This window comes from Trichinella spiralis (assembly GCF_000181795.1).
Source record: "Trichinella spiralis strain ISS 195 chromosome Unknown Scfld2, whole genome shotgun sequence".
NCBI lineage: Eukaryota > Metazoa > Nematoda > Enoplea > Trichinellida > Trichinellidae > Trichinella > Trichinella spiralis.
The window spans coordinates 10,532,851-10,545,117 of NW_003526941.1; the positions used below are offsets into that span (position 1 = coordinate 10,532,851).

At 31.8% G+C, this 12,267-nt stretch overlaps 1 protein-coding gene across 1 annotated transcript; it reads right to left on the bottom strand.

Annotated features, from left to right (window-relative positions):
* Window positions 1–3,274: 3,274 nt before the first annotated feature.
* Tsp_07784 (cell division protein kinase 9) lies at window positions 3,275–9,635 on the bottom strand. Its single transcript, XM_003381178.1, has 12 exons — window positions 9,465–9,635; window positions 9,307–9,412; window positions 9,201–9,253; window positions 8,917–9,139; window positions 8,773–8,861; window positions 5,241–5,342; window positions 4,905–5,062; window positions 4,765–4,846; window positions 4,616–4,706; window positions 4,144–4,562; window positions 3,730–4,062; window positions 3,275–3,331 (listed from the first exon to the last, which is right to left on the bottom strand). Exons 1-12 carry the CDS (start codon window positions 9,633–9,635, stop codon window positions 3,275–3,277), a joined length of 1,884 nt encoding a protein of 627 aa, XP_003381226.1.
* Window positions 9,636–12,267: the final 2,632 nt, after the last annotated feature.

Here is a 12,267-nt window from a genome sequence, read left to right on the forward strand (position 1 = left end):
CTATCACTGCGTATCAAAATTATATGGATAATAAAAAATAGTTTCCACTGAAAATAGTTACGAAAATAGAATACTTTTCCAGATTTATGGAAAATTGAACAGTTGTCATGAAATTTTATGATGATAACTGCGACAGAAATTTTATAATATACAATTTATCTCAGCACAGAATTTAACAAGTGCGCAGCGTAGACATCATGATGGTAAGCGGCTGCACCAGTGGGTATGCTACTTGAAAGCTTATTTACTATTAAAATTTTGTTTAAACTAAACTTTTGCTTACACCTTATGATGATTTATAGTAAACCCGCAAACATGGTTGAGCTCTGCATCAGCGCGCCACATACAATGTGAGAAAAACCCTAATCGCAGAAATTAAGTAACTCAACGATTTGCAATAAATTCAAGAAACTTATGCGGGTGATAATTCTGTATTGGATTTTATGAAAAGAATAAAACAAAAGAATCACGAGTAGCCTGGATTTGGTTATATTGCTAGTCGATAACAATTATGAGAAATTAGATTTATATGAGATGAAAACAGCTAAGTGCTGTTCATTCAACTCGAAACAGGGGGTGGGCAGCATTTTCAGTTTAATGCGATCTCTGTTCAGCTTAGTATTATTACGAGCTCAATGATGGGGATCATTAGAAAGGAAAGGAGGGCGGGACAGCATAGCAGGAAGGAATGAGGGAGAAGTTGAAGGATGGAGGAGGTGGAAGTTGTCATATGCGTTCTTCCACTCAATCTTTGCGTATAATATTCAGGCGTTCCTTCATTTATCAATACTGGCAACATTTATGGGCATTGAGTTATTTTCTCAATGACATTAAAATAGGTGCATCTGTATAAGTCAGTGCTATTGGCGGTACAATGACATAATAGAAACTTTAAGGGGTCATTTCAAAAATGAAGGGAACGTTACTGCCATTCTAAAAGAATCCAAGGTGATAGTATAAAAGTGTGTTCTCTAGCTAACAGCAGCTTTCTTATGTCATGCTAAAACAATCCTGTGCACGATTTGAGTAGTGACAAGCATTTAGGGGCGCGATTGTGCGACTGAAGTATCCTGGTGACAGACATTTCCTTTAAACAACTGGGCAAGTACGTTACCTTAGCAATAAACATTACACTGGGCAGTAAAGATAATGTGGGAGGGGTTCAACTGCTATGTCAGAGTACTACTTTACAAATGGATTTGTAAGGACTATTGAAAATTCCAGCAAAATATACCATAATTACTATTATATAATGGCTTGGCAGTAATAAAGTCTCGAATATTAATTGAACATCATTACTAAAGAACAACGCGCTAGTTTCCATTCAAAAAGACTAAAATCAAACAACTACGAAAAGTTTAAAAAGCGCGCATGTTTAGTGCAGTGTACCAAGAGAAAGAAAGAAAACATTGAAACAAGAAACAAGATATGAAAAATAGCAAATATATGAAAATTCATACCTGTCAGCAGACCTGTCAGGGATGACGTATGAAGCAAACGTAGAGTCATACACGTAACTGATGTTCCTGGTTTCTTCATATTTTTAGTCTAATAATCACAACGTATTTGTTGAACTGAACCAGGAAAATGACCAAATAACGCAATGCAGTAAGTAATTAGACCGCCCTTCAGCAGCGAACATTTGTACTATAGTGCAGTTCTCTCAATAAACAGAAATTTATATAAGGAACATTGCTACCGCATTTGAATAGCGCAAAGTGCACGTAGCAGAATGCCAACGGCAGTGCTTACCATCATATTTGCATAAAGTTACTCTTTTGACCTAGAAATGCATGTATGCCTTGAAAACGTATAATAATGTAATGAGCCAACACCAAAGATTATAATAATTGCTGAACAACAACAAAATCCTGAATACGTTACAGATCAAAGCCACTATCTATCACAAATAATAATGTGGCGTAAATTAAAGAAGTATAAAATAGTGTCTTACTTAATGGGGCTGCACTGGCACGATAATAATATGTCGCAATATTCAGCAAAATTCATTCATTAATTTAAAGGAACTGATTGTTTAGTGAACATTTCAATCAGACTTTGATCAACCACTTTGAAAAGAGGAAAAATGTATGCCTAAAACAGAGGAATGGCAAAACATAACATTTACTTGAAAAACAGGCATAACGAATTGCTTACACTACTTTCAATTACAATTTGCATTCCTATTATTTTTTTACAATATACTTTCACTTTAATTAAAAAATTAATATTAAAACTGAAAAGTAAATTAAATTTATTTTCTAGCAACACTTTCAACCATTTTTTAATAATAATAGCAAAAGAATTAAAAATATAACAAGATGAGTAGTAATGTGAAATATCAGAACATTTTACATACATATATATGTGTATATATAAATATATCATTTATCATAGACAGCTACATGTATAGAACATTTTAAAGTTGTTATTTGCAAACTGTATGTTATGCTTGTCATGAAATTGCTCGATTTTATAAGATTTTATGACTTCCTTCTGATAGAAATTAGAAATGTAATATATTTATTTTGAGCTATTCTTGTAATCAGTTACAAAATATGCAAAAAAAAGCAACAAACTGATTATGCCTTTTCATTCTTCCTGTTTATGTTTTGTTTACGTTTTTGCCAAATATATATATATAAATTAATTAAATAAAATAAAACAATAAAGAAAACCCAAAACTGTTTTTAATGTTATTCTACGATCTTGAATGCAAAAAAATTGGTACTGTATCGGCACCGTTACCTGTAGAAACAACCACAGTGATATATGAGATGCAATGTTATCGCATTAATGATTATTTAATTTCCGACTATGAGATGAAATTGAGATGATTAATTAAACTAAATGAAATGAAGATTTATATATTTGTGTATATTAAAAGTGAAGGTCAAGTAAAATTATTTTATCAACTTCGTCTCATTAACATGCAAATTTTTATGCGTGACCTAACCGTTTGTTTGCTTTGCATCTTTAGCTCACCACAAGCCATAATATTTCAATATAAACGTATACATAAGAAATATATATATATATATATATATAATATGTAATTTTTTGCAAAGTGTTTGCTAATTTAGTCGTGAAATTTGATATAATATAGGCACAATACTATTTGATTATGTTAGAAAATTTTCCAACTCAATATCTATTCACAATCACACTTTTAATCTATACAAATGTAGAAAACACAGAATGCAAATACTAATATAGTTGTCATCGAAGAGAAATTCATTTGCATAATTAAAATACAACCCTCACGCAGCGTTATTCATCCCAGAAAACTAACTGCATAATAACCTGTTCCTTTATTACAGTTTTCGATTATCTGAAATTGCATCTAAATGTATATAATACAAAAAGTAAGCAAGCCGTAAACAGCAGTGCCGTTATTTTACTATTTAATTATCGCAAAACTGACATTTATGGTCGTGCAAATCAGATAATTCAAATCTGAAAATTTTATTCTAACCGCATTGTACAACATGTATCGAAAACGTAATAACTGATTTCCAAAATGTGTGTTCAACAACTATAAATATGTCAACATATGTATATATTTATGCTGGCGGCGTTACAGTATACAAATGTATAATCTATCAACATTGATGCAAATAACAGTGTTGAAACAACAATTTAAAAGACCCGATCTTGATATGATTCCATACGCATGTGACTAGTGGGCTGGACTGGCGCATTGTTTTGAACTCCGCCTCTACGCCTCACAGGTGCCAAATACTCGAACATTGATGTAGTGTGTTGGCTGAGCATCCGATGCAATGGAACCGGCATTGGGTCTTGCCAAAAAAACTGGTGATTCAACGCTCTGTCAGCATCAATACGTTTTGTTGGGTCTAATGTTAGAAGAGCGTCGATCAAATCCAATGCTTGAGCATCTCGAATGTAGGGCTTCAAACGTTCTTTCACTCGGCGTTTTTGGTCCACGGGTAACTTGAGCATGTGAAATAATGGTAAATGCTCTACCCCTGGCCATACTGTCGGAGTTATACTACCGCACAGTTGAGAAATGAGCATTATTTGATGCTGTTCCGTGTTACCCTGTATATTAAATGAAAAATAATCAGATATTTTCGTTCATTCTCAAAATTACATAGAAATGATTAAAATGCAAAAACAAACACTTGCCTGCATAATCGGACTGCGTGTCCACATCTCAGCCATAATACAACCGGCTCCCCAGATATCAATTGCTGTGGTGTATTTGCGATCACCGAGCAATAATTCTGGTGGTCGATACCACAATGTGACCACGCGATTCGTGTAACGAGGATTCTGTTTGTTTAAAGGACGAGCAAGTCCAAAATCAGCAAGTTTCAATACTCCTGATTTCGTTATCAAAACGTTTGCCGCCTTCATATCACGATGAAGAATTTTTTGCATGTGAATAAAAAATAATCCATCCAAGAGTTGTTTCATTACTTCTTTTATTTCACCTAATGAAAATTTCACATGCACGTTGCTCAACAATCCGGCTAAGTCATGTTCGCAGAACGCGAACACCAAGTAAAATGTAGATCTGCCTCTATTATAAGAACTAGCTGAAAGCCAAATCAAAAGTTAAATTGAGCAATTAATAAATCAGAAAAATCACCTCTAGAACGGCAAACTTCCAAAAGTTCAGTCACATTCTGATGTCGAACTTTCTGCAGTATTCGAATTTCTCGTATTGCAGTTATTGGAAACTAAAAATATCTAGCAAGCAACTTAAAACAGAAAAAGCTATTTCAGTTAATTACTTACCCCTTCTTTTTCGTTTTCCATAAGTATTTTTTTTAATGCCACAATTTTACCTGTTTTCCGATCTCGTGCTTTGAAGACTTCCCTGTAATAAGTGTATTATTGTAAAATGCAAAAAGATATTTATCGTCAAGCAAACTTACCCAAATGTTCCTTGACCAATTTTTATAATTTTTTCGTATTTGTTAACATCTGCAATGTATGGGAAAGTACAGTCTTCTAGGTATTTTACCAAACTTTGTGATGCCATTGTACTCTTGACCACCAATCTGCGATAATAATAACAATAACACCAGTGGAACTGTATCATATAATGCAGAATGTGAAACAACAGCATTAACTAATTGCGTAACTTGCGAGTTACAATTCATTAATAAAAATGACATTTATTTAATTGCATCATTGTTTCAACACATGCATTAGTAAAATAACTTTAAAGTTACCTAATAGTTTGTATTATTACATAAAATAATAATTACAGCAACGGGGTATTCCACTGTTTCTAATTCTTCTTTAACAATTGCAAAGCAATGACCGACAGTAATCTTGCCAATATATTTGATGTACAAGTACACATAGTGCTGTAATTAATTCTATCGATTATTTTGATAAGACGAAGAAAAATATTATTCTCTCCTATGTATACATAATGTTTTCCAATTTAGTTGAATATTTAAATCTTTATTTCAATAGTCAGATAATATGGTTCCACGTTGGTGTAAGTGAAGTATGTTGTTGCAGTTTTTTCTATCGGTCACCGTCAATCTCGAATGGCATTCATAGCTGAAAACATTGAGATCTATCAAAAATTGCTAAACTGGATTTCGTGAGTAAATCTATCAAAAATTGTCCGAATATATTTACGTTTCTAGAGAACATGGTTAATGCATTTGCAACTTTGTTTTGGGTACTCATTCTGTATTGTTATTATTTTATAATATTAAATTATAAATTTTCGATAGCGGATTTTATTCCACATAATTAATGTTTGCTGTAAATGTTAGTGATAATTTAATGTAATATTAATTGTGCTATAATATACTTGCTGATCAAAACTGAGATACTGTATATTTTAGGCAGAACAGGAGAATTTTTCGTGTAATTTAAGTAGCCTGTTATAGTATTGTTTGTGTTTACCTTCTGTTGAGCTGCGAGCGTTGGTTGTATTTTCGTTCGTTTCTTGATTGAATGTCGGTTAGTTATTTACATTAACAACAATTCTCTGTTGCACCAACAAGAACGTATCACGTACCAGTACAACTTTGAAAAGCTCATTTGATTTTGCCGCTTCGATTTGAGAAATTTTTAATTCCCGCAATTAATTTGTACAGTCTACTCCATTTAACCGGCATGTATTGTGCGCAACAATCTAGTACTATATAATCTAATAAAGCTACTGCATAATTAATGTAAATCGCTTCAGTTTATTACAAAAAGATTTTAAAGATATTTCAAATAATCACTATTAAAATATTATGCAGATATTATTTTCGCGTGAAATAAAATGCGATGCATTCGTCAATATCAACTGTCAGCATATAGTAAAATTTGCAAATAATTTTCTATTCGAACAGAAATTCGAACTTATCGTTTAATAAAAGTACTATAAATCTTACCGAATCATGTACTTGTATTATCATTATTATTATACTTTCCAATTTGTAGAATGAAACAAACCTGAAAGTTGAATATTTTATAATTAAAAAATAATTATTATAATTTCTTAAAAGATGACATAAATTGTCCATTTTAATAATAAAAATGAACACATATAAATGAATTAGCAGTTTGAAATTTGTTTCAGAAATCATTCTTCCTTGAAATGCATTTTACTGTTAACTACTGTATTTCACTCTTGCTTGTTATTTTTTAATCACCTAAGATTTGTCCATTTGAGATTAATATTGATATTCGCTCATAACTATTCCAGTTTAGAAGACGCTGAAGTAATTATTTATTTATTTACCAATGACAAGGTCACGTGGGCATGTGTTGCGCGGCTTACTTCCGCGTGGTTTAAAATTGTGTTATTGGTTCATTTGTATAAAACTTCCTAGTTAATTTTCTTGTAGAAATGTTCGCAACAGATGCCTCACCTACCAATACAACGCTGAAATTTATCTATTCTAATAATTAAAGCAACAGAGATTACTTTCATTTAACATTTTCAAGTGAAAAACAAAAAGCGACAAAATGTGAAAAAAATAACTTTTAGGTCTAGCAGTTTGGTTCCGACGGATGTTTAAATCTGAGAATGAATAGGCTGAAGAACGCACAAAAAGAAAAAGTGAGAAACTTCATGCAGTGGACTAGAGCCAGCGAGAAGGTTCACATTTCAGAAAAATAAAAGTCTTTTTTTCCTTTTCAAGATTACATCCCTTTTTTTGCAGGTTGCTATCAACTGTCTGTCTCAGAGTGACTGGCGTCTAGATTTAGCTTGTGACATGTACTTCAATAATCCCGGAAGTTATAGTCGCGTCGAAAAGTCACCATATGATCGAAAAAAAATTGAACTACTATACAACAAATACAGAGGTAATAGATATATTTATTATTTATTCGACTTTGTAATTTCATCGTATTCCTCATTTAGACCCACACGATCCCGATAAAATTTCTCCTTCCGGTGTTGAACAATTTCTGGCAGACTTAAGAATTTCAGCCGAAGATCGGTTAGTTCTAGTGTTCGCATGGAAGGTGAATGCTCAAACGCAATGCGAATTTACAAAAGATGAATTTATTAACGGGTTAATCAGTCTCAGGTAAAGATCTTTTAATTTCTGTATATTTGACATCACTTTTGTTATGCCCTGCATTTTCCAGGTGTGATACGGTGGAAAAAATTAGGCAAAGGTTACATTTGCTTGAAGATGAGCTCAATCAACCGTCGGCATTCCGCAACTTTTATCAATTTACTTTCGGTTATGCGAAAAACCCGGAGAAAAAATGTCTTGGTAATACAAAACATTTACTCTTGTACATCAACTTTGTATTCCGTTACAATTAATGAATAGATCAAGAAATGGCAATTGCATATTGGAAGCTGCTTTTAACTGGTAAATTTAATCATCTAGACAGCTGGTGCAGTTTTCTAGAGGTATGCTTACTATATACTAACCAACTTGCTGATAAATTATCTAAATTTTACATAATTTATTTATTTATTCATACTGTATTTTAAATTAAGGAACATCATAATAAACCAATTACGAGAGATACGTGGAACCTGCTTTTAGAATTCAGTCAAGTTATAAACGATGATTTTTCGAATTATGACGTCGACGGTAGTGATTGATCATTTTATCCTTATAATAAATTTACAACGTTTCTTTTGCATTTAGGTGCTTGGCCCGTGCTTTTAGATAATTTTGTGGAGACTATGCGGAAAAAAGAAACAACCGAAAGACAATGAAATAGTCCTATCAACGTTTTTTGGACGTTTCTTTAGTTTTATATGCACAGACTTTATATGTATATCTATACATATATATATACTTTGCATTAGTTTTTGCTTGTTTGTTTTCTTCTAGTTGCCGACTGCATTACAATAAAAATAATATGAAGATAAATGGATTGCTGTTATTCAATTACAAATACAAAAACTGAAAGTTCAGATTCAGAGAAACCAAGGATTCTTCCGGCATGCATAAAACAGCATTAACTGGCTTTAAAGATTCTTCTCGTAATAAAGATAAACCAGCCAAACCGAATAGGGTATGAAATGGATCGGGCTTAAATAAAAACCTTGCCTATCTATATACATCTCACTGTGATTGACCACTTACTTCATCCCCGGGACGGTCAGAAAAGCCACCATTTTCTTCCTCTTGACAAGCCAGAATAAATTCCCGCAGACATTTCTATTGGATGAAAAAATTATATAAATATTAACATATGGAGCTATGTACGTGAGTGTGTGTGTGTGTGTGTAAATAGATTGATGATGAAATTAAGGAACTGTTGTCAACAACTGTGTAATCTGCATTCAGTTATTGAAAAGCGACGACTTACTTTGTCAATCCATTCATGACGGCCGAGTATTTTCAGCGAAGCAAGTACCCACCAAGAATAGCAAACGTCGGGCAATTTCTCCGGGCGACCTGAAATACGTGCAGAGTATGCAAATTTTGAAAAAATCTCCACCCATTTGCGTACCATTCAAGCCTCCAGATTTGCATTGTCTTTCTGCAAGCCACCAAGCGAGTTGGTCGACGTCGATTGTGTTCAAATGCTTTGTCATAGCTAACACGCCAACGCAACAATAAACTTGGCCAGCGTGCGATTCAGAACCTGGACGAGTGCCGAAACCTCCATCAAAATTTCTGCATTTCAAAACAAAACCGACCGCTTTACGCACATCAATATCATTCAATCTATTCTGAAGAAATACATATTTATATGTATAATAAATGTGCATTGGCATTGAACTTTGAATTTACCAACAAGCTCAACGTTGCAACAGCACAAAATGAAAATCTAGAATCAATTTCTCCTGAAATAAATATAAATTAGTTTAATGACTGACTGTTCATCTGTTCAAAATACCCCATTCATCTCCGGCAAAGCTACCATCTTCTTGTTGAAGTTTTTTAACATATTCAACAACTCCATCAATATTCATTAAATTTGTACAATTATACAAAGTGAGAATCTAAAATATATCCAATGCAGATTTTGTTGCATATATGATGATTATTATTAACCTGTACGGCGCTCAGTGTATGCAGCAAGTGAGGATCATTGTCTACACTGCTCGAAAAGCCGCCATTCGAATGCTGACAAGACAGTACAAATTCTATCACATCTTGAGCATTCACTTTGTCAAGACTGTTTGCAATGTCAAGTGCTGCCAAGCACCAGAAAACTCCGCTCATTCGGAAAGGTTCTGAAAAAATATATTCCTAAAAGAAAAACAACTTTAATCTGAAATATCGTTCAATTTTGATCGATACATCACATAAAAATATGTTAATAATAAAATGATAACATAACAAATAGAATGAGATAACAGTAAAATAACAACAACCTGATCAACAAATAAAAATTGCTTAAAAATACTTGATATATGGTGTACATTGATAATTTTGAAAAGCAAATGTATTTCAAAATATTGAATGCAAAAAAAAGAAATGTCGCCACTTTTGAATTAAAAAAAATCTTACAAATTCATTTTTCTTTTGCTGAAATTGTTGCAAAAAGTCGCAATGCTTTTCCAATAGTAATTCTTTTGGGGCGGATTCTTTAATTATAACGTCTTTCAGTGCGAACATTAAATTTAATGACTAAAAATGAAAAAATTTTCTACAATTCTATACATCAAGAAAGAAACAAAATTGTACAATCATCTTACAATTCATAAACAGAATAAAATACAAATGTAAGGGTTCTATTGTTGAGGATCAATAAAATCTTTTCCATTTATCTGCTAACCACACATTTTGCATTACAAATAGCAATCATCATTATTATGTAAAATTGGAATTAATGTATGCATGTTATTTAAAATAAAAACATGAACTTTGCGCAACATGCACGCATAATTCATGATTTTAAATACAATACTGAGAAATATAGAATACAGCACACACAATACGCTTTTAAAAATAATACAAATGTTAAACTAAAAGCGAAATGAACAGTATATATAAAACAAGCGAAACACACGAACACTCAAAATTGCATATACTCACCATTAAAAGGTATTTCTATATTTATTTTTTCAAATAATCACTTTTACAGAAAATAATGCAACTGTCTCTACAGGTTACAATACTTGACTAGTACAAAAAAATTTTTGACTACTTGAAGATGATACTGTAATAATATTCATGTATAATTAATTTCATGCACCAATATTTCAGCCATTTCTGAAAGTATAATCATTGTATACTTTATACAGATTAAAATTACCAATGTCAAAATTGTTTATTCATTTATTACTACTTCAAATTACACTTTTTAAGTATTGTATTTTTCTGATATGCAGATGTCATTGCAAAATGAGAAAATAAAACATTGACAAATAAGTGCCACCATTGATAATGATTTATAACACACAGTGAATTTGCTTTAATTTCTGATCAAAACATTGGATGCATACACGAATGTACCAATCAAAAAATAAATAAATAAAACTGTGCTTCATTAAAAAAATCTGTAGATGAAAAATAAAACAAGCATGCATTTGCATCCGTATTCATAGTATTTTTTACAATAGAATGCTACACTGATACAATTGTACAATATGCACACGTACAGAAAACTGCATAATATATCAGAACTTCATGAATATAAGTTATATTTAGCAAAGAAATGGAAAAATTATTGGCTACTGGTTGATTTTGAAATTCTTTTACATAATAAAAGCGATGCAGTTCAGAATACCATCATGAAATTTTAATATTGAGTAATCATGGTTAATGCTTGCTTATCACTATTACTGTGCTGAATGTCAGAAATCTCGGTAGATTATATATGCAAGAAAATGATCATTATAATTATTTTATTGTACTCATTAATTGGAAATTAGCTTTAAATATTAAATATTATAATTGAACGCTCAGATTCATATACTGTATATTACATCAGACGGCCAAAAATGACTGTGATTGTTATTTGTCCTGATATACAGTACAATAGAATGCAATAATACTTGAAAATTTCTCCGGACGGAAAAGCTGTGTAGCTGAATAGCTTATAAGGCTTATTTTTTGTATGTGAACTTTTTGCATTTTAAGTTTTCCGCGGTTTACTGTAAAATTTCCCTCATGCACAAGCAGGATGAATTTCACATTAGAATTATTTGTACAACACTTTGGTTGCAAGTGATGCGGAGTGCATGCAATATGCATAATCATGATGAAATGAATATTGTTTCCGCTGCGGTATAGTAGAGCTTTTAAAATACTGACTGATAATTCATTATATGTTTGACTCCAACAACGTTATCTGATCTCAGTATGAAGCAGTTGGATTCATCTTATTCATGATGAATAAAATTCTGCGCTGTCAATTTATGTTTTGAATTAATTCGTTTTAATGAAAAGAAAGTGTGAAAGCAGCGAATTTAATTCATTGAAAAATACAGCCACACTTAGAGAAAAGCTGACCAATAGTTCCGTCGTAAATGAGAAAAGGTAGTGAAAATACGATTAAAAAAATACAATTAAATGTGCAATCAGTATATGATAACTGTGAAAAACGCAAGGAAATATTTAAGTAAACAAAAAAAAAGCAAACCAATTACCTCTTGCAGACAACTTAACATAGATAATTGTTTTCATTTAAAAATAAATTACAATGTATATTGGTATTTTGAAAAACATTTTTATTCGCGAAAAATCCAATTTTCACAGAGTGATTATTCAATACTGATAATGCATTATTTCGTCCATGCTGATACTATTATTTCTACTTTCATATTTTATGTCTACATATATGCGCAAATAATATTCCACTAATTGCTGACACTGTGAAATTGTTCGTTGCATAAATAATCACCATCTG

Coding starts and splice junctions, on each gene's coding strand:
- Tsp_07784 (XM_003381178.1), bottom strand. CDS start 9,635: ATGAGCGGAGTTTTCTGGTGCTTGGCAGCACTTGACATTGCAAACAGT. Junction 4,707..4,764: donor TGGAAAACGAAAAAGAAGGG/GTAAGTAATTAA, acceptor AGATATTTTTAG/TTTCCAATAACTGCAATACG. Junction 4,563..4,615: donor GGAAGTTTGCCGTTCTAGAG/GTGATTTTTCTG, acceptor TTTGGCTTTCAG/CTAGTTCTTATAATAGAGGC.